This window comes from Ovis canadensis, chromosome 7 (assembly GCF_042477335.2).
Source record: "Ovis canadensis isolate MfBH-ARS-UI-01 breed Bighorn chromosome 7, ARS-UI_OviCan_v2, whole genome shotgun sequence".
NCBI lineage: Eukaryota > Metazoa > Chordata > Mammalia > Artiodactyla > Bovidae > Ovis > Ovis canadensis.
In genome coordinates, this window is record NC_091251.1 from 76881961 (window position 1) to 76904677 (window position 22717).

The 22717-nt window shown below is 47.5% G+C and overlaps 1 protein-coding gene across 9 annotated transcripts; it reads right to left on the minus strand.

Annotated features, from left to right (window-relative positions):
• Positions 1 to 2476: 2476 nt before the first annotated feature.
• Positions 2477 to 9641, minus strand: BMP4 (bone morphogenetic protein 4). 9 transcript variants are annotated; one of them, XM_069597928.1, is made up of 4 exons: positions 9272 to 9641; positions 6017 to 6140; positions 4581 to 4960; positions 2477 to 3613 (listed from the first exon to the last, which is right to left on the minus strand). In XM_069597928.1, the coding sequence occupies exons 3-4, from the start codon at positions 4951 to 4953 to the stop codon at positions 2757 to 2759; spliced, it is 1230 nt and encodes a 409-aa protein (XP_069454029.1). In that variant the 5' UTR covers positions 4954 to 4960; positions 6017 to 6140; positions 9272 to 9641; the 3' UTR covers positions 2477 to 2756. The 9 variants fall into 9 exon arrangements, with proteins under 9 accessions (XP_069454029.1, XP_069454035.1, XP_069454033.1 ...); XM_069597934.1 differs by having other exon boundaries at positions 4581 to 4907; positions 9272 to 9615; XM_069597932.1 differs by lacking the exon at positions 9272 to 9641 and adding an exon at positions 6739 to 7227.
• Between the last annotated feature and the right edge of the window lie 13076 nt (positions 9642 to 22717).

The window sequence follows — 22717 nt, forward strand, 5'->3', positions numbered from 1 at the left end:
GAAGCACAGTCAAGACAGAAAACAAAGTCAGCAGGTCACCTGGCAGGTTCAGGGCGAATTATGCAACGAAAGTCGGGGAATGCGGGCCACCCCCCTCCCCCCAGCTTTTTTTCTTAAGCTCCTAGGAAGCCGATTCCAGTTTAAGGGTTGGACAGGGATCTACCGAGCAGCTCCTTGATGTGGTTACAGCTTTGTTGAACTCCCGCCCCATCTTTAAGTAATGGGAATTACTGGGGGGGGCGGGGGCAGGGAGGGGGGAAAGGTGGCTGGGGGAGGGGACACTCGGTGGGGTGGGTAGATGGGGTTTGATGCAAAAGCAATGACAAGAATCACCCTAGAGCCTCCGTAAGGTACTCGGTTGAGCATTATTAGTCAAAAGTGTAAAAAAAAAAAAAAACCAACCAAACAAAAAAAAAAACAAAACCTGAAACCTAAGTTAAATCATCATACACATTCAATTCCTTATCTTCCCGGACTATGCCTTCAAACAGAATTCAAAGTGTTAAAACTGGCCATAGCTCATTGTTTTCCATGCTAACATTTTGTGACATTAGGACTATTTTGTTAACTAGGTATATGCAATTCACAGAATTTCACGGTAAATTCCCCAGACCAAATATTTGGCTGAACAAATAAACAACATTATCCATTCCTGAAAATAAGCCAGTAGAGGAGGGTGGATGTTTGGGGGAAGGTGGTTGCTAGAAAGTGACCGGAGCCTGGCAGCCACTGGGCTCAGGATTTGCCCTCGGATAATTTGCCCAAGTACTAGAGATCTGCGGGTTCCTCTTCAATGACAGGGACGTTTCAGAAAGTTGCTGGAAAACGGGGAAAACAAGACGGGCTGCCTGAGGGGAACCCGTAATGGGCTTCCCCTAAATGATTTATTCGACCTCCTTACCATTAATCAAAGGGGCAGCGACCTGGGGGGCTGGGGGAGGGGGGAAGTAACCCTCTTCGCAGGGAGTTTTGGAGGAACTGTGGAGTCTTGCTGCCTTTGCCTGGGGCTCTGATCTCCTCTCTCCACCTGCGCTCTCCAGGGAGCTGGGGCTTTGGCAACCGCTCCACTTCTATTTTTATTGGTTTCCACTAAGCTGCTCCTTTCGGAGGATTGTAGGACTTCAGTAATTAAAAACAAAACTGAGTCCTGCTTCACCCACCCCACCCCCAAGAGCACATGGAAGAGTGTGTGTACAGGAATGGGGGGGCACACAGCACCACCACTGCCACTCACACCTACATCCTAGGACAAAGAATGCACTCCTAACAGCCCACCCCACACACTACACCCAGACATACTGCTTTTGCCCCAAACCCATCCAAGCCCATGCACACACACACACATGAGCCCAAACAAATTAAAATCCCAAGGCATAATGTAGTTGCTGGTGGAGAGTAAGAAAATGCAAATGTCCTCTGGTTCTGAGCCCCTATATCCCTGTCCTTCAAGAAAGCCACTTCTGTGCTTCACTGGCAGCCTTGAACTCAGGGACAGACTGCTCAAGCACATCAGCATTTTCTTTCTTTAGTCTGGCCCCAAACTGAGCTTTCTGCTTGAAGAAACCCTGGCTCAGAACATCACATCCACCAGGTGTATCACTTACTGCCCAGCTTCAGGGAAGTGGGGAGGAGAGCAGAGATCAAGGGAGTTGGTATTTGACTCTACTCAGCGGGACAGTTTCATAATGCCCACTTGGAAATTCTGACCTTTCGGTATCTGACCCCATTGCCAGTCCTCACCTGGCTCAATCTCTTGGAATTTTGAACTCAATGGAAGCCTTCATCTGGGGAATAGGAGACAAGGCGGGAAAGTTCAGAGACACTGGAGAATTTTCCACCATGTGGTATATTAAAATAGCGGATCACCAAATCTTTTGAAAGTAAGGCAGATTATTTGCCTTTTTGGATAAAATCCACTTCTCAAAAGACACACACACAAAAGCAACCAAAAAATTCCTGTTGAACACATACATCGACACATGAAAATGTGAGTGTGCAAATTCATTTTGGTGTGAAAATATCAGTGCCTGTAGCAACTGGAGACACCCTGAGGTAAAATAAAAGCAGAAGTGGGAACCATTTCCCTAGAGCTGAGACTCTTACCCATCACACTCTGCTGGGACACACCTCTAACAGGTGAACAAAAGCAGAGGATATACAAGGAGCCCAAAACTGAGTCTTTCATCTGGCCTACTCCTTTCATCCATCCCACTGTTTCTCCAAGGCATGTGCCATCCAGATGGGAGAGGATGCTGCCTCCTTGTCCTTGTTAACATTAAACAGAAGTGGAGAACAATTCACCCTGGCGATTCCCATCCTCCACCATCACTCTACTTCCTGCCTCCCAACTTAACCACCCACAGGTACCATCCTCCGACTCCTGCTGAACCCCAACCCCACCTTAACAGAAAAAAATCTCCTCCAAAAGAGACAGAGTATAGGAAAAGAGAAAGAATTGAAGATAAGAAGAACTTAGTTTACCTTTAAAATAATGACTCATTTTATTTTTTTCTTTTAATATGTAGTTATAAATATATTTTGTCAAAATATATGATCAATATGGTCAAAACATTTGCACGTAAAGTCATAAATAAGGTCAAGGTGAATGTTTAGATTTTTTTTCCTTTTTTTTTTTTAAGATAAAAGTCCAGCTATAAGGAAGCAGTCTGTGTAGTGTGTGGGTGAGTAGTGGATGGGATGTGTGTGTGTGTGTGTGTGTGTGTGTGTGTGTGTGTGTCCCCAAGGAAGGCCTGATCTCAGCGGCACCCACATCCCTCCACTACCATCTCCTGATAATTTTTCAGAACCACCTTGTCATACTCATCCAGGTACAGCATGGAGATGGCGCTGAGTTCGGTGGGAACACAACAGGCTTTGGGGATACTAGAATTGACAGAGTTGACCAGGGTCTGCACAATGGCGTGGTTGGTTGAGTTGAGGTGGTCGGCCAGTGGAAAGGGGCAGTCCCCGTGGCAGTAGAACGCCTGGTAGCCTGGTGGGGCCACAATCCAGTCATTCCAGCCCACATCACTGAAGTCCACGTAGAGCGAGTGGCGCCGACAGTTCTTATTCTTCTTCCGGGCCCTCTGTGGGTGATGCTTGGGGCTACGCTTGGCCCTCCGGCGTCGGGTCAAGGCATGTCCCCGGCCATCATGGCCAAAGGTGACCAGGAGGGGCCGGAGCTGGGCCCAATCCCCACTCCCTTGAGGTAACGATCGGCTAATCCTGACATGCTGGCCCTGGTGGGTCCGTGTCTGATGGAGGTGGGTCACCTCAATGGCCAGCCCATAGTTGGGCTGCTTCTCCCGGGTCCAGCGAAGGACTGCAGGGCTCACATCAAAAGTTTCCCACCGTGTCACATTGTGGTGGACCAGTCTTGTGTCCAGTAGTCGTGTGATGAGGTGCCCAGGCACCACTTCTGCCGGGGGCTTCATAACCTCATAAATGTTTATACGATGAAAGCCCTGCTCCCAGTCAGGGCCCTGGTCCACCTGCTCCCGGAAGAGTCGAAGCTCGGCAGACGAGATCACCTCATTCTCTGGGATGCTGCTGAGGTTAAAGAGGAAACGAAAAGCAGAGTTTTCGCTGGTCCCTGGGATGTTCTCCAGATGTTCTAGGCACCATTGGGGAGGAAAAAAAAAAACAAGAGAACAGAGAAAAAAAAGCACATGAGCTTTTTCAGAGACTGAAAAGTCAAGAAGTAGCTAAGAGTTGGGTGATGAGTAGTGAACTCTGTTTATAGAGTGGAAGCCTATCTGGGAGAAATAAGCATACCTTTAATTTGACAGAGCAGATAAATGAGGCAGTGAGCAGACGAGCCAAGCCTAGCTAGCATTCAGCAAGCACCAAAGACAGAGTCTCCCAACCTCCTTTACATGTCTAATAATTTCCATGTGTCAACTCCTTACTCCACCACCATCAGACTCCCCTTTTAAAGCCCTCTTGGCTTTGTGTACACAGTTTTCTTTACAAGTGGTTGTAAAGAAGAAGAGGGGTCAACAGAGCAGAGGCAGGAGGGAACATGCACACAGCCACCCTCTCCCTCTTCTTCCACTTTCGAGTATGTTACCAAACATTTCCCCAGCGATCTTGGAAACACAGAGCATGCCTTGTTGATCATGTTACAGAGAGGAAAATAAATTCCAACACAGTAATGATGCTGGTGGATTAATAACTCAGATTTACTTTGGAAAAGAAACATCCGCTAGGAAACATTCAGATCGGATTACAAGGCCCCTATTGAATAAACCTGACAAACACACAGCTGTAATATTAAATTCAGTAGGTGCTTTGGAAAAAAAAAATAGGCAGAAAACCTGGCATAAAAGGCTTTGATATAGCAAAAGCACACCGCAGGGGCTAACCCACGTCTGAGTGGTGTCATTCCCTTCTCGCCGACCCCTCCCTTCCCTTCTGTCTCCAAAAAATAAATTCAGCCACAGCTCTGGAGACTCTTGAAGGTAAGCAGCTCTCTTTTCCCAGTCTCCTGGATTTGGGGTTCTGATGTAACCTGAACTCCTCGTCGTCTTCCCACAGCTTCCACTGCCCCACCCCAGTCCAGATTCCAGGTAGGGACTGACCTTCGTGGTGGAAGCTCCTCACGGTGTTGGCCCGACTGGCGGGGCGCTCAGGATACTCCAGACCGATGCCCTGGATCTGCTCTTCCTCTTCCTCCTCCCCAGACTGAAGTCTGTAAAGATCCCGCATGTAATCCGGGATGACTGCGCTCTTGCTAGGCTGCGGGCGGCGGCGCAGCCCGAACATCTGCAGAAGTGTGGCCTCGAAGTCCCGAAGGAGCTCATGGCTCTGCCCTGAGCGGCGTCCTCCCGCGTGGCCCTGAATCTCGGCGACTTTTTTCTTCCCCGTCTCAGGTATCAAACTAGCATGGCTCGCGCCTCCTAGCAGGACTTGGCATAATAAAACGACCATCAGCATTCGGTTACCAGGAATCATGGTGTCTCTGGGGAGGGGAGGAGGTGGAAGGGTAAAGAATAAATAAACACCAATAACTAGAGAGAAATGGAGATGTCTCTGCATAGGCGTGGAGAGCTACAGCTAGAGGGTCTAGAAGTAACACAGGTCAGAAAGATCAAGTTTGTGTCTTCCCCCGACACACACCCCCCACCACCACCACCAGCTGCAGCCATGCACGGCCTGAAAGTAGGAATTGCCCTGTAATTACTTGGTCTAACTTGTTTACAGTCAAATAACCCCAAATCAGATAGCCTCCATCCTGTTAATCTTTTTTTGTCCCAACTGCTATCTGAGCCATGATCTCAGCCTGGCTTCTTTAGGGATAAACAGTTAACAGTGAGAAGGTAAAGAAGGGTGGGGGAGGGAGAGTTCAAATGCCAGCGCTCTCCTCTCCACTTCAGACCTTCAGGCTCTCTCTCCCTTCTCCTCCACCCCCCTTCTTCCTCCGCCCTTCCTAGCCCGACTTCCACAACTTCCAGCTGGTTCGGAGGAGGGAAAGCAGAGAAGCAGGAGCAGGGTGAAGACACGGGGCGGCAGGATCTAGGAGCGTACCGAGTGGCCACAAGGTTTATTTTACTGTGGCTGAGGAGTTTGAAATGCCCAGCAAAAAGCATCTGATCGCGCCCTCTCGCTCACTCCCAGGGAAGGGGGTGTGGGAGGGGATGATTCCAAGGGCGACCTCTGTGAGTTTTGACAAGCAGCTAGGAGCGAGCCACAGGGGCACTGGGTGCTCCCAGTCATGTGGGGAGGGGAGCAGTCAGCTCCCCTGACTGAGGACTTTTCATTTGTTCAGCCCCTTCTCGCTCCCCTTTCTTGCAACGCAGTGATCAGAGAGAGAGCCAGCGGGAACAAGCGGCACTTTAACCAGAACCGGTAGGCTCCGAGCGCAGTGGTTGCCCGGCCTAGAAGAAAGCGACAGCGCTGCCAGAAAGAAGAGTGTGGACTCTGGAAGGAAGGTCCGACGGGAGGGACACAAGGCGAGCGCGGGCGGGGAGGGCAGAGTGAATTCCCGGGAGGAGGGAAGGAAGAGGTGTCTACTCACTGACAGAAAACAAGGCATATAATAACAGTCCATGATTCTTGACAGCCAATCTTGACAAACTTGCTGGAAAGGCTCAGAGGAGCTGCTGCAGTGCGTTGCTCTGGATGGCACTACGGAATGGCTCCTAAAATGAATATTTGAATATAATGAGACTGGCGCAGACAGACTCTGTTTTTCTTCCAGCCCCTATGAGTCACGTGAGCGCAGAGGCCCCGCCCCACGCACGGAGGAGCCCGCCCTCCCCGAGGCGGGCGGTGAAAGGGCCCGCGCGCCCGCCCCCGCCCCCACCCCTCCCGCCCGCGGCCCCACCCCCTCCCGGAGAGGCCGGCCTCCCCGCCCGCAGCCCCAAACCTCCAGCGGACCGGGAGGAGCTCGCCGTGGCAATCTGCTGAGCCCTCGGCGGGTGTCCGGGTGCGGCGCGTGGAGGACGTGGTCCTCGCCCCTACCTGTAGCCTTCGGGGCGTCGGGCTGGGCCCTCGTGCCAGCGGCCTGAAGCCAAGGGTCTGGGGAGCACGGTAGGGGCTGCGCCTTTCAGCGCGAGCCCGCCTCCGGTGGGGCTGAGATAGGGGGCCGCGGAGTTTCAGCCGCCGAAAGCCTCACCACCGAGGGTCATTTAAAAAGGAAAGCGCTGAGGGACACACAAACACACACGCCGCGCGCACCCTACTTCCTCCCCAGGGTCTCGGAGAGGCCAAATGCTGCTCCCAGTGACAGCTAGTTACCCCCTGGCGAACTCCTGAGAATGTCGAGAAAAACTGGACAGCCGCTTTAGCTTCCAGCCCAAAGCTGCGGACCCTGTCGCGCGGGACGGGAGGGGGAGATATTTAGGCGGTTATCGGTGTGGGAAGATGGTGAGAAAGCCGCCGCTAGGCTCCTTCTCCGGTTCCTTTACGGAGAAAAACTCCGCACTACGGCGATCCCCCGCCAAGCAAAGCAAATCCCCAAAGAAAGTGGTCGGCGGGCCATTCAAGGCACGGCGGCGGTCGCAGGGACGCAAGGCTCGCGACAGACTAGAAAAGAGGCGTCTCCTGAGAAAAGGCTCATCACATGTTTCAGGTCTCAAGGTCGCAGAGGTTTTACAACTCCCGACCCGCCGCAGAAAGGAAATCCCACCGCATTCCCAGGAGTCGTGAAAACCGTGAACAGCTTTCGGCCTGCGCTCGACCTCTGCGTCTGCGTCTCTCTTTCTCGCTCTCTCCCCAGCTCGTCTTTTTTAAACCACTACTCCTCCCCCGCCACTTCCTCCCCCACCCCCTTCCTCCTTTGCACCAGCTGCAGAGTCGCAGCAAATATTTCTTCAAGAATTTTACCAACCCACAGCTCAAGGAATTACTAGGGCTCTGATTCTAACCAAAGATGCTGCATGCGTGGGTCGCTCAGCACAGGGGCCTTAAAAGAAGAAGAAGAAGGAAAAAAAAAAAAACCTGACCTACCAACTGCGGCAGCCGGGGCCTTTTCAAAATCCTGACCCACGCAATTCTGTGGCAGCCCTGCCCGCCCCGGGATCCCAAGTCCCACGATTCCCGCTGCAAAGCGGAGGGCACCGGCTGCCCTTTCCTGGGGCTGTTCCCAGAAGCTGCTTCGGGTCGCTTCAGAGCTCAAGGACTCAAGTTGCCCACCTCACTCTCCCTCGCAAACTTGGGGGCACTTGGAGGAAGAGGAGGAAAGGATCAAGCGCTTAGCCCTCTCTCCGGCCGCGGCTGCCTAGAGCCGCCAGACACCGCACTGGCCGAGTTGCGGAGGCCGCGGGCGCCCCTGCGCGACGGTCCACACCCGGCGAGAGTCGCGCTGCTTTTTGACCGGCTTTAGTTTTTCCCGCTCCCGAGACACGGCTGGGGCTGACTGCGAAAGGGTTTGGAAGAGCAAAGAGTTTTGAGACGCCTAGACCCCTCAAAATGCCGTGGGAGGAGCTCCAGAAGTGGGAAAAGCAGACGAAGAAGGGCCGGTCCCCGCGGGCGAAGGGACAGTGGAAAGGGCGGAAGCCCCGCAGTCCCCAGACCATCCTCCGACCCTAAGAATCTTCCAGGGCGCCGCGCGAGAGCGCGCGGTGCTAAAACCCAGAAACCTGGGGAAGAGGGAGTTGTGTTTCAATTTCAGATTCAGAAGGATTCTTCTCTAATCACATTTTTCTCCCCCAATTTTCTTAATTAAGAGATAAAAGCCGAAAATCACTTTCGTCTCCAGAACTTTTTCTTGGGGGTCAGGGATGGATCTTGTGGCAATTGTCTTTTGCTTTCTTGCTCGAGTTTTCTGCTAACTCCAAAGTGTGTTCAGAGCTGGCCTCAGTTTACCAACTCAATGTCTTTCGGGGTTTTAATGTCTCACAAAGACTTCAGCTCATAAAACGCAATGCTAACCATCCACCAATTGGTGCCCGGGAAGCGTCTAAGGCCGCTGGCCCAGCTCCTGTGGGCAGGGGTCTGCAGGGACCTGAAAACCCCAGGACCCTCTTCCGTCGGCTCTGGGCCGGGAGGGCCAGTAATAGCAGTGCGTCCGATGTGCATCTCGCCAGCGACTCTCCAAAGGACAGGACAATCCAGGAACCTGCGTCCCCAGAGCGGCTAGCATCCCTGCCATCGTCCCGACAGACCCTACACCACGAAATGATGGAAGAGCGACTCCCTGGATGCTCCAAGTCCACGAGAATAGCTCGTGGAGTAGGCGTGTTGGGCAACTACGGTTCGCCTGCGTTCAGGGGCTTTCGCCGACTGGGGGCTGGCTGGGTTGGGTGACACTCCCCTAGACGCAGCCCTCCGGCGGTGCGCACGCTCCAGAAACCGCAGAATTGCGCTTCCCACCACCGAACCAGCCCAGGTTAGGTGTTCTCTCTCGACGCCCCTCAATCCCCTCACTTTCTCCGGACCTCAGAGCCACCACTCCCTTTTCTCTCCGACTCTTCCCGCCGGACAGTCGCAAATGCTAGTCCACGAGCGTCATGTTCCGCTTAAGACCCCACAGTCTTTCCCAACGACCTCCAACGAAAGGCTTCTCCTCTCCCCTTTTCTCCTGCCCTGAACCTACTAAACGCTGAAGTCGCCCGGGGCTACCGAACGGAGAAAGTGGTCTGGGCAGAGGCAATAGTGTATATGGAAGTGTCTTTCAGCACCAGCATCCCTACATCTAGTAACCTCTAGTACCACCGTTGGAGGGGGAGGACATATTTTGCCTCGACCACAACCAGAATCCCCTACTTCTCCCCTCAAGGATGCGCCTCAGCACCCCCCTCCGCCCTTCGCCAGGTTTAGCCTTGCTCACCATAGGTCCCTGCAGTAGCGGGTTCGCCAGCAGCAGCTCCTGGGGACCTCTGAACAGCTGCAGTGAACCTGGGCGAGGGCCGAGGACTGGGGCGCAGCAGGCTCGAGACGGCGCGGACGGGAATCCCATCAGGGAGAGAGGCGAGATACTCAGCACTGATCAGCAGCGATGTCGCAGGCTCGGGTCCCTCGGCTCAGATGCCAAACTCACCTAGCTTCCGGGCCGAGCTCCGCTCCCGTTCCCTCCCTCCTTCCTCCTCTGCCTTCTTGCATCTCCTTCCTCCTCTTTCCCTCTCTCTTTCTTTCTTTCCTTCCTCCTCCTCTTCCCCGGCAGCCCCTCCCTTCTTCCCTCCTCCCTCACTCGCCTCCCTTTCTGGGATGGGAGCCCCGCCCACATCCTCCCATCCAGCCGCCGGGCCTCGCCTCGCAGGCCCTGGTCCCGGAAACCCAGGCAGCGCCCGAGTCCGCCGCTGCCGCCGCCAGAGCTGGGACGCCACTGTGTCCAACTCTGGGAAGCGATCGGGGCTCACCTGGGGACCACGTGCAGAGGTACTAGAAAGCATGCACCGACTAGTCGCAGTACCTTCCAAAAATACCCATGGGAGTCTAGGCTTCCTTGACTTTAGGAGTAACTGCTGCCCAAACTGATGATTAAAACACTGAGTAATCACCATTTACCCCGAATAATTAGAGATAATGAAACACCTCTAAAATCAGGTTATGGAGAAAGGAGCTGTTGGATTGGCTTAAAGGGAGGCCTTCCATAAACTGTTAAAGGATTTCCAAATGTTGAGAAACAGGCTGTGCTCAGAGCTGTGTGCCTAAAAGAGGTACTTCTTTGGCTATTAAAAGATGACTTTCCTCCCAAAACATTTTTTTTTAATGCTTGTGGAAAGCCTTTGTGATGACCCTCAGAAAGTTACCCCTAGTAGATACTCTGCCCCTCCAGACCTAACCCTTCGAGCACAGAGGTGGCTTGGAGACAGGATGGGGCCACGGTTTTACACAAACAGAAAAGTCTGTTTGTAACTCAGAAGTTCAAAGAACCGACAAGGCAGTTAGTTATTTTTGTTGTTGTTATTGTTGATTTTTGATGTTGTGGTTTACTTGTGGTGCACCTAAGAATCCTTAACCTCAGCAATCTGATGTTCTAAAGAGGTAACAACCATAGAAGCAACAACCTTTACTGCCACAGGGACACAAGAAAAGATACCCTTTGGTCTGTTTTTAAAGGAAGAAGGAAGATGAGGAGTTGGCCCTTTCCATTAAGAAAGTGCTATTAATCATATTAGCAGGGAGGTGGAATGTATAGCTTTAAAACCTTCCCAAACAGGAGCTAAATTCACACAGTGCCTCTGATGGAGCAGTGAGGAAGATATCAGCATCATCTCTCTGTTTTACAAACACTGAAGGGGAAGTACAGCCAGGTTAATGAGACTCGCCCAGAGCCCTGAATTAAATCACAGCCTCTGCTCTGGAGCTACTCTGGCTGCAGGGCAGGGCTGAGGGTCACGGCCCAGAGCTCCAGGTAGGCAGGGACATGCTAAAGGATGGAGCATGGGTATACTAAAGTGCTGGGTTTCTTTCCCTGGGATAGTCATTACCCTTCACTGTCTCAAGCAGGGCATTTAGGTCTTAAAAAGATACTGGTCCAAGGTAGCTCTTCTCTAAAAACTGCCTTCACACACCTCCAATATTTAGAAAACAGGAACTACTTCCTGTGTGGAACACATGTTACAAAAGGGTGGGAAGTGCATGAGATCAGAGAGACAACTGTGAAAGCAGAGCCAAGGTCTCCTGCCATCTTTCCCAAGTCAGGCCTGTGAAGTCTTTTAACCCAACAGAACATCAAACAAGGAAGACAAGCTGAATGGCTTTGGGCAAGCCCTTTAATTCTCACGGGTCTCAGTTTTCTCATCTGCATAATGAAAGAATTAGGCCAGATAATTTCCATGACCCTTTTTAATTTGAAAATGATTTAAATTTTTAATTGAAGTTTTATTAAATATCAACCTTCTTTCATTTAAATCACTGCTGAGCCCACTTCCTCTAAGAATCTCTGATTAAACAGGTCAGGGCAATACCACTACCCTGAAAGGATGCTGACAATATACCTCCAGCTTCCAACATAATCAAAATTACATTAATTATTAATAACAACACAAAATTAAAACTCCATTAAATAGTTACCTAATGCCCATCCTGCGGCACTAGGCAGTGTGCTCCTTCAGTAAGGAATAAGGACAGATTAAATGTTTACCAAGTCCCCTAAATCAATCACTACTGTTTTAATCATTAACAAAATATGTTCCTTAATATTTAAACTTGAATTCAAAAGTGATATTCTGTTCTTAAAAGAACGTCCTTATTTCTTCTTATTTTAAAGCACCAGATAATAGAATTTTTTTTAACTGAAATGTTTTTTGATGATAGCTGTTATCTCATTTTGCTGAAGCCCAGATACTAAAGTGGCCACTGGCCACCCACGAGTTTGTGAAACTCATAGTCCAGGAGTTTCTAATTAAGCCACCTGTCATACCCGGTTGAGACCCTGATATGAATCTTTCAATGTATGTGGAGAGAACTCAGCTTCAGCTCTCTTGAGACAGCTTTATTTCTAGCCCACATTTTAGATGGGTGCAAACCATCTATTGAAAAATGCTGGGCTGGAAGAAGCACAAGCTGGAATCAAGATTGCCAGGAGACATATCAATAACCTCAGATATGCAGATGACACCACCCTTATGGCAGAAAGAGGAACTAAAAAGCCTCTTCATGAAAGTGAAAGAGGAGAGTGAAAATGTTGGCTTAAAAAATGAAGATCATGGCATCTGGTCCCACCACTTCATGGGAAATAGATGGGGAAACAGTGGAAACAGTGTCAGACTTTATCTTTTTGGGCTCCAAAATCACTGCAGATGGTGACTGCAGCCATGAAATTAAAAGATGCTTATTCCTTGGAAGAAAAGTTATGACCAACCTAGATAGCATATTGAAAAGCAGAGACATTACTTTGACAACAAAGGTCCATCTAGTCAAGGCTATGGTTTTTCCAGTGGTCATGTATGGATGTGAGAGTTGGACTGTGAAGAAAGCTGAGCACTGAAGAATTGATGCTTTTGAACTGTGGTGTTGGAGAAGACTCTTGAGAGTCCATGGACTGCAAGGAGATCCAACCAGTCCATTCTAAAGGAGATCAGTCCTGGGTGTTGATTGGAAGGACTGATGCTAAAGCTGAAAGTCCAACACTTTGGCCACCTCATGCGAAGAGCGGACTCGTTGGAAAAGATTCTGATGCTGGGAGGGATTGGGGGCAGGAGGAGAAGGGGACGACAGAGGATGAGATGGCTGGATGGCATCACGGACTCGATGGATGTGAGTCTGAGTGACCTCCAGGAGTTGGTGATGGACAGGGAGGCCTGGCGTGCTGCGATTCATGGGGTCTCAAAGAGTCGGACACGACTGAGTGACTGAACTGAACTGAAACCATCTATTATTAACTCCTTCCACTCACTCTTTTTCTCTCTCATGCCAAAGGAAAAATCACTTGTTGGTTAGAGAGCTAAATTGATCAGAATTGGTGAGGGCAATCAGTCCAGTCTTTTCCCCAATCTCAAGTTTACTTGGGAATCTTGGTGTTTTTATAGAACATAATATGGATGGAACAAATGAAACTGTATCCTCAAAGCATATAGATTAGGAAGAGAAATCCATCATCGTTCAAGAGCTCCTCTGCTGCTACTGCTAAATGGAGGGCATTTGTTCATTGAGCTGGACAGTGAGCCCTTAGAACAGCCTTTCTCAATGTATTTTCTGAGGGCCATAAGCTTCAGAACAAGGCTGGAGGTGCAGATAAAAATCCATATTTCCTGGCCTGGATGTCTAAGATCTGGATCCAGAAATCTACATATTTCACAAGGTTCTCTGATTCCCAGTATACTAAAGCTTAAAAACTACTGTTTTGAAAGTCATTTCACTTATAATTTCAGTGCCGATACCCCGGAAAGGCTGACACCTAGACATTATTAATCAGGTAAGGAATATGCCTAGCTTGTGCTTTATAAACTGTTAAATATGGTAATCAGAGTATTACTACATCTAGCACACACAAAATAGGTTTTTGCAAATGAAAAGATTTCTAATCCTATAGGTATAATAGTCCTTGCTTCTAAGTCCTTGATTAAAAACCACATCAAGTCTTCAAATCTTTGCCTATAGAGTGGCTGCTGGAGTTGGAATTATAAGCACTCTCAGGAGGCATGTGGCATTTGTTTTTCTCTTATTGATATTTGCCATTTGTCTCATATTTGCTGTCTAGCCCTCACAGTGACCCTCATAAAATTTCAGCTCTACGGATGAGAATCTGAAATTTAGAGAGCTTGTATAAGTTGCTCAAAGTCACAAAGCTAGTAGGTGGTGATTCAGATTCAGACTAGCTGAATCTGACTTCACCTCTACAAGCTGAGAGGTGGGCCTGCAAAAGGGTGGATCCCCATGGCCACAGTTTCTGACCAACATGGCTTGTCCTGGAGGATTTCTCAAGGCTAGGACACCAGCAGCTCCATCCTTGCAGCTTACTGTTACAGAGAATTTCAGGATATCTTCTTGGTCCTTAGAAGACTGAACAAAATAATGACCTAGAAATTTATCTTCTCCTGCTCTTATTACATAACCCACCTTAGGGCAAGACTTATGTGACCTTCCTGGGGAAAATGCTGTAATCTTGAGTAAGAGGCTACTTACCTCTGCTGGGTCTGTTTCCTCATTGTAAATTATGAGGATGGACCAGAGTCCACATAGGTCTTTCTTGGGCCCAAGATCAAGAAACATATATCATTAGTTAAAATCATGGTCAAATGACTTAACCTCCAGAGTCTTGGTTTCCTCCTTTGTAATCTGAGAATAACAATTTCTATTTCACAATGTTCTTATAAGCATTAAATGAGTTAATGTAATAAAATGGCAGGTACATAGTGTTCAATATATATTGGCTATTATTATTTTGCAAAGGTAATGATTACATGAGTAAAGTAGATGAGAAGCCACCCTGGTATTGAGTTGTATTTAGTTAGTGAAACTGTTTAAAGGAAAGAGGTATATTTCTTGTTGATTTTGTAATCATTGGTACTTCACACATCTCAGGCATTGACTGAATAAGGGCTGTTTACCTGAATCTGTATTCACTGCATTAACATTCATTATGATTTATTGGTATAGATCTGATCCAGGAACATAATCTCTGCCAAGATAACTAATACCTGTCAAAGTAGACAGTCATAACTAGTGAAAGCAATAATAATAGGAAATAATAGATTAGATGACATATCCAAAGCATTTTCCATCTCTGATTTTTCTGATCCCTAACACCTCTCACTTTTAACAATTTTTCTCTATACTTCTTGCTAAAATGTGAGCCCATTTCCTCTTCTCTGGTCTGCAGAAGAAATAGAAACCTGATTGTAAAGTTTTCCTTCTCCAGACATTTGACTGTTGTCAACCCTTGATACACCTCACTCAAAGATGAAAATATTGGATTCTAATATTTTCTCATGAATAAAATAAAATGTAAGATTACTTCAGTTCCTTACACTTTACACTGTTCTCTTGCTACTTTCTGGAATATATTTTTAATCCATCAAAACAGATCAAAAATGGACAGAGAACTCTAATGAAGACTGCAGAGAGATCATACAGATGAAAAGACTGCTTTTATGTCTTAACTTGTTTAACATATGGATGGCAGACAGGGCATGGATGTTGAAATTCCTCCCTTTCCAAGGAAGGGTTATGACAAAGAACATGGGATTGGTACACAGTGCAGGATATTTGGCTTCTCCCTGTTTTAGCTTTCCTTTCTTTAAAAAAAAAAAAAAAAAGTCAGTTGCACCTGCTTGATTCTACAGGAGGGATGTTGTCTGGAAATAAATTATTATGGAATGTAGCAAGAAAGTTAAAACCTTGGAATGTCTTCATTCTCAGCATATACACTCTTCTCTTTCTCTCCCTGTTGTGCATGAACAGTGTGACCTGGATAAAATGCAGTGTCACTGTGGGATCCGTTTTGGAGGCAGAGGCATAGTCCTACATGGACATCAGACTGTATCAAATGAGTTGTTGTGGTTTCCCAACCAGATGTCAACTGGGCAATACTATCTGTCTCCCCTTACTTCATGTCAAGAGTCTTTTGCAAGGAAAGCTTTGTCCAAAGGAGTTTGTGACCCAAGAAATTGTTATTGAATAAACAAAACTTGGATATTTTCACAAATAGCCTAAATATATCAAGGTCATTGGGAAAGGGAGATCCTCTTCACTAATGTCCTCTTCAAGAATAATTTATTATCTGTAATCCTCTCAAGGATTACATATAGATGTAACAAATGCTTGTTGGTGTTCACTTTGTGAAAACTCATCAGGCTGTATACATTAAATTTGTGCACTTTTGTACTTGTGCTGTATTTCAATAAGAGTTTATAAAAAATATTCTTTCAAAATGATTTTTTTTAGTTATTTGACTATCAGCCTGCCAGCCAGAGACAATATTTCCAGTCACCTCAGGTAGCCAAGGGGCTGCATAGCACAAAGCTAGAAGCATAATCTGTAGTCCCCATGTCTACAGCAGGGATGGAAGGGACCTATAGCTTCAGGAAATCCACGCTGGGGTCCCTAAAGTAAAGCAGTGGCAACCACCAAGGCCTGGTCTCTGGGGACCAGTGCAATCCAAGGTAGGGGGCAAGGTGCTGCCCCCCATTTTTCTCAAACTGAGGAGGGCAGGAACAAGTGGGCTGGAAGAGAAGCTCCGGGAGGCGTCTGCACTGTGTACAGCCCTTCCCTTCCTTGCCTCTTTCAGAGGCTCATACTGGGCATTATAAAGCATCAGTCTGGGGGTGGGGGGAGTCAGGGACACCATATGCTTATTTCATAGGATAGAAATGCATTAAGCCCAAAGGAGCGGTAACAGCACCAGAGAAAGGAATAGGGTTCATCTCCAGATTCCAGAGGCCCCTGGCTTGGGGGATTGCACTGGGGACGGGCTGGGGACAGGAAAGTAATACAGAAAATAGGGCTCTGAAGGAGCGCCTCTCTCGCCAATGCAAAGTCCCAGCTCAGACACGAAGAGATTGGTCTGAAGTGCATGTGGCCCGCGTTACCTCTTTTCTGGCCCTTGGCATCCCCAGGGCCAGGCCCAGGGATGACACAAACTCAAATTCAAGGAGTTGGAGAAATCGGAGAGAGGCGTTGAGAGACTGAACTGTAGGGACGGGCCGATCCGCCGGTGCGAGCAAAAGGACGCCCGGCTCCCCCGACCTGGATACCCGCGCCCAGAGCCAGCCCAGGCGCCTCCCGCTCCTCTCAGGCGGCTGCGGACACATCGCTCCTGCTCCTCTTCCTGCACCCACTCGAGTCAGAGGCGGGGCTGGGCTGCCACCCCGAGGACCTCGGCGCGCGTCCTTGGCTCAGTGCGCGGCCTTCGGGAACGCCTGGCAGGCACCCGGGGTGTCAGCGCAGCGTGGGTGGAGGCCACCCGGCTCCCCGAACCGCCAGCCCCGCGTTATTTTGAGCGCGGCGGCTACACTTTCCTACCTGCAAGAACTCGTCACGCTCTAAGACTCTTCACAGGATTTGTGCCCCAGGTGGCTAATCTGACCCACACTTGAATAAACAAGCCGGAGTCCTGGCAGCGGGCTGAGCCGACTGCGCAGAACCTCCGTCCTGCCGCGCGTGAGACCTGGAGAGGCTGCCGACTGTTCTGGGTCTTCCAGATTGGAGCCTCTGGGCCATTCCTGCAGGGGGTGGGGGTGGTGAAAGAAAGCCAGGAGGGTGGGAGGGAGGAAGGTAGGTAACTAGGTAGGTAGATAGGTCCTAACATAGGTTCCTGAGACAATTTTGCTCCCTGCAATTCCCTGAGCGCTGTCCCGGCCCTTAGATTTGTTGGGGCACAGGGTACCTGAGCCCCGACTATAGTCGCAAAAATTAAATCTGTATAGCATATGTAATAGGTTTCCCTGGTGGCTCAGACTGTAAAGAATCTGCCTGCAGTGCAGGAGACCTCAGTTCCATCCCTGGGTTGGGAAGGTCCCCTGGAGAAGGGAATGGTTACCCACTCCAGTATTCTTGTCAGGAGACTCCCCATGGACAGAGGAGCCTGGCAGGCTACAGTCCAAGGGGTCGCAAAGAGTCAGACACGGCTGAGAGACTAAGCACAGCGCACCGCACAGTATGTGTTATATAGCCCCTCTCCCCACTACCAGTTCCATCTTACAACAGGTTGTCCATGCAGCGAGTCTGGATTTCCCCATCAGGTAAGGAAAAGAGTGTGTTTCCCCAGGTGCCTGGGCTCAAGGGATCTGCTATTTCTACTTGCCATGTCCAACAGCAGTACCTGCAAGTTTATGCAACACTGGCCAGGTGAGATTTATAAGGTTAGGAAGAGAAGGAGCAAGGAGTTGGCATGGAGAAGGCCAGCAAAAGGTGCAACGTTGCTGGAAGGGGCTTCAGATAGTCTTTGGTGGAGCAGTGAGTCATGGCCAAACAACCTAGGGGACCCCAGCCTTTTCTAAAGGAGTTAAAAGAGAAACTGGGTAACTCTATTACCCAGTATAAAGAGGTGGCATGCTGGATTTTGAACCTTTTGCTTTAGAAGTCTTTCATTCTGAATATCTTTTTGTTCCTTCTTTGTTGCTTAACATGTTAAGGTGTCAACTACAGGTAATGGGTAAATATGTCTTCAGTTCAGTTCAGTTCAGTTGCTCAGTCATGTCTGATTCTTTGCGACCCCATGGACTGCAGCATGCCAGACTTCCCTATCCATCACCAACTCCCAGAATATGTCTTCAGTTTGTACCAAAATGATGCCACTCCTGCATCTGATTATATCTTTAGCTAGAACCAGAAGAGTTTGTTCAGTCTCATCTTATTTCCCCTACTTGAGAATCCAGGGGAAAAATGGGGATAGAAAGTGGAGGACTGAAAAACTAAAGACCTTAAGGAGAATATAAAAATGAGTGCTGGCTTTTTTTGTATTTAAATTAAATGCTAATCTTCTTAAAGATTCTTAAACCTGCTATGTGGCTTCATTAAGGATCCTAGAAGGATTTAGGAGATCTGTGAAAGCCACAAATTTATGCATACAATTTTGGGGGTAAGTGCAAAAGTGCATGTAAGGAAGGATAACTTTATCAAATTTTTAAAGGGATTTGGGACCCAGGAAATGTTGAAAAACCTCTAGACTATAGTGTCTGTGGTAAACCTTTCTTATTGGGATAATGTCTCCAAGTTGCATACGCACAAACCTTGACTCAGTGATACAGTTTTCACACCCAACAGCAAAATGTTCTTAACTCTTAACTGAGACAATAGAAATGTCTCTCCATTTAGGGCCAACACACACAGGGGAAAGGACCTGGCAGAAGAGCAGAAGTGAGACCTGGAACTCAGCTCTACCCCAAGTTAGCTGGCCCCCACTTGCCCACCTAAGACTCCGGAGACTTTTAATGTGTAGATCAAATGCTGGAGCGTATGTGAAACTATTTCACAGATCACAAAACATATGGCTAGTGGCATTTATGAAAATAAATGCTGATGGGTTTCCACATGCTAGTTATAATTAGATGAACAATTATGTAAATAATTATAATTATATGAATATTTGCATATTTCCTTCAACCGTATACTTATAAGAAAAATCAACATACTTTGGATTCTTGAACATTGTCAGAGACAGATGTTCAAGTTTCATTATCTGGCTTAATTCTTGAAACAATTTACAGTTTATATACTATAGTTATTTCCTTCCCATCAACTCCCTTTTTTTCTTTTTTTTTCAAACATTTGAAGAGAGGCATAGAGACGTTAAGTAAATCACTGAAGGCTGCCCAGCTAACAAACACCAGATTTCAGCTCTAGATGAGGTTCCTGCTTTAGAGAGGGGATTCTGGAAAATGAGCAGAATTTGTTCAGATTTAGGTAAATGTAATTCCTATGGTACTTGTGCATTCTGAACTTGGGAAGTTCAGTCCTCCCATATACTCTTTGCCGGAAAACCATCTTTAGCCCATTTACTTGCTTTTCATTTCCTCCACAGTTTAGGCTCACTAGAACCTTAACAGAAATTGATACACAGTGCTCTCTATTAGTGGTATCTATGCTTCAGCATGCTTCAACTATACTTCAACAGGTGGCTCAGTGGGCAAAGAACCTGTCTGCAATGCAAGAGACACCAGAGATATGGGAGATATGGGTTTGATTTGTGGGTTGGGAATATCCCCTGGAGGCATGGAAACCCACTCTAGTATTCTTGCGTGGGGAATCCCATGGACAGAGGAGCCTGGGTGGCTACAGTCCATAGGTCGCAAAGAGTTGGACAAGACTGAAGTGACTGAGCGCAGCACAGCACATGCTTCGACTAATTAAGCAGCCATAGAAGGGAAGAAAACACCTCTGCCCTCCACTCCTATACCCCTTCCAGTAACCCTTTGCAGTGAGAACTATTATTTTTGGCAGCTAAAATATGGCAAAACTGAGACCCCTCAGATGTTTAAACACCTCACCCAAGGTGAATTAACAAGTATATGAGGTGCTTTTTTTTTTGGTCTATACCATCAAGTCACAGAACTGATGAAGACAAAATAGATTTATCCTGCAATTTCCTGAGTCAGCAGTACGTTAAAAGAATTACCATGAGCGTTGTCTTTAGCACTAGTATGTGGGTTTGTTTCAACAGTTAATTCTTCTACTTTGTTTCTCATTAGCATAAAATGCATAATACCAAACTCTATACTATACAGCTTTGTAGAAGATCTGGAGAAAAGGCAGACACTGTTCCTGATCTTTATGTTTGAATTATAGCTTTAGAACCGGTGTCACAGAAAATTAGTCGCTAGAGTACAAGGCCCAAAAGCAAAAATGAAAAAATATGGATCATAGTAGTGCTTTGCTCCAAAAGATTATGGGTTACAATATGTTTCTGTAAACAACTTAGGTTTCTAGGCTGGAATAATAGATGGAAACATCGTCTTAGTAACATTTTGTACTTAAACAAGGGGAAACTGATGAAATTATTTTTTAAAGTCTGGTAGTCATGGTAGTGTAATTTTTAAAAAAAAACAGACTTAAAATCAGATAGCCTGGTTTTAGGTATAGATAAAATGGGTTCATACTACATGTATGAACTTTGGATACATGATTTTATTTTTAAAGTCCACCATTTCTTCATGAGTTATATGGGCTATATGATCTCTAAACTTTAGGTGTCAACAAGCTTTTTGTGTAAAGGACCAAACAGCAAGTATTTTAGGCTTTGTGGGCCACATACTGCCTCCCATTTTTCTTCCTCTCCTTCCCCTCTCCTGGACCACCTCCTTCTCCTTCTACAACTGTTTACAGATGTACAAACCATGTGTATTAGTTTACTAGGGCTGCTGTACCAAAGTGTCACAAACTGTGTGGCTTAAACAGAAGAAATTTATTCTTTCACTATTCTAGAGGTGAGAAGTCAGAGATAACGGTGTCAACAGGATTGGGCCCTCCAGAGAGCTATGACGGAGAGACTATTCCACACCTCTCTCGTGGCTGCTGCTGGTCCGCTGGAAATATTGCAGAGGCTTTACCCTGATCTCTGCCTTTATGTTCATACAGTGTTCTTCCTGTTTGTCTGTGTCTCAATTTCTCCTTTCTTTTGGGACACCGGTCACATTGGGTTAGGAGTCTACCCTATCCCAGTATGATCTCAACTAATTATATCTGCAATGACCCTATTTCCAAATAATGTCACATTCTGAGGCATCGAGGGTTAGGACCTCAATATATGAAAGCAGGGGCACAATTCCAGTTTGTAAGACCACTCTGAGCTCATAGACCATATAAAAACAACTCTTCTGGTCCCTTTAGTAAACCACTGTTTATTCTTGGGCTTCCCAGGTGGCGCTAGTGGTAAAGAATCTGCCTGCCAATGCAGGAGATGCAAGAGATACAGGTTTGATCCCTGGATGAAGAAGATACCCTGGAGAAGGAAATGGCAACCCACTCCAATATTCTTGCCTGGAAAATTCCACGGACAGAAGAGCCTGGTGGGCTACAGTCCACAGGGTCACAAAGAGTTGGACACGACTGAGCATGCTTGTACCCTGTTTATTCTAAAATCCTGTAATAAGAATATAAGAATAAAAATAATGTGGGAAAGAGAGGTGGTGATGAGGTTGAATTTTAATAGGGCAATCACGGAATAGTTTATGGAAAAGGTGACACTTGAGCAGAGACCTGAAGGAGATGAGGGAGGCAGCCAAACGGATATCTGAGGAAACCACATTTTGTCAAAAGGAAGGGCAGCATAAACGCTGAGATGGAAGTGGGCCTGGTGTGTGTCAGGGAAACACCAGGAGGCAAGTGAGCCAGCTGGGGGAGATGAAGATCAGAGAGGTGGAGGGGTGAGAGGTTAGATGGTGATGGTCTTGCACCCAGAGTCAGAGTCAGTGTCTAGGGGGATGGGGGAGGGCCGAGGGTCCGCAAATTAAGGAGGCGCTCTCTCTCAGGGACCTGGGAGGGCAGGTGGGCCCTGAGAGTGAGCACCTCCTTAAACTGCCCTCAGTGCTTCAGTCACCTCACCCTAGTTCCAGCCCTGGAAAGGGCTTTGGCTTTAATTACAAGTGAGTCAGGAAGCTTCTGGAGGGTTCGCAACAGAAGTGGCATGATGAAACTTAGAGTTTATCAGGAGCACTCTGGCTACAGTGTTGAGGGCAAGGATAGAATAAAGGAGACCAACTGTTAGACTACTGAATTAATTTCCAGAGTAAAATGGTCAAAGTGTTCTTGCCTGGTAACCTGCTGAAAGTTGAGCCATCCCATAGCTATCAGGCAAAGCCATGGACCCTGAGTCTTTTTCTTTTGGTTCTCACTCAACATTTTTGGAGGTCACCTACATGCTAGACTAGAGGTATGTGAAGTGCTGGGATTCCTATGATGAACAACAGGAAATGGTCACTACTTCAATCAATTTTTTTTCTCCTTCCTTTCTTCCTTCCCTCTTTCCTAAAAATATTTTGAAATTTAAAACAAAAAGCCTGCCTCAAAGCTTATCTTCTGGGGAATTTACCTCACCTACTTTATTGAGGTTTTCTGGCTCAGGCTCTCCATTTCCATTCCATTCAGAGTAGTATGTGAATAGTCCTGAGCATCAAGGAAGGACTTAGGAAATCAGTCACGATTTAGATGACTTTCTCATGGGAACGCTACATCTCCCTCTCAATCACAGGACCAGGAACTTCTAGGTCCAGGAGCTTTGAGATTTTCACACTCAGTCCCCTCCTTTTACAGATGAGAAGACTGAGACCCAGTGAGATCAACCTACAGTTATACACCTACTTTGTGACAGAGTGGGGCAGGTAGAATTTTTCAAAGCTGGCTGAAACAATGTCTTCCAGTCCACATGCTCTTGTATGTGGCTCTGGCACTC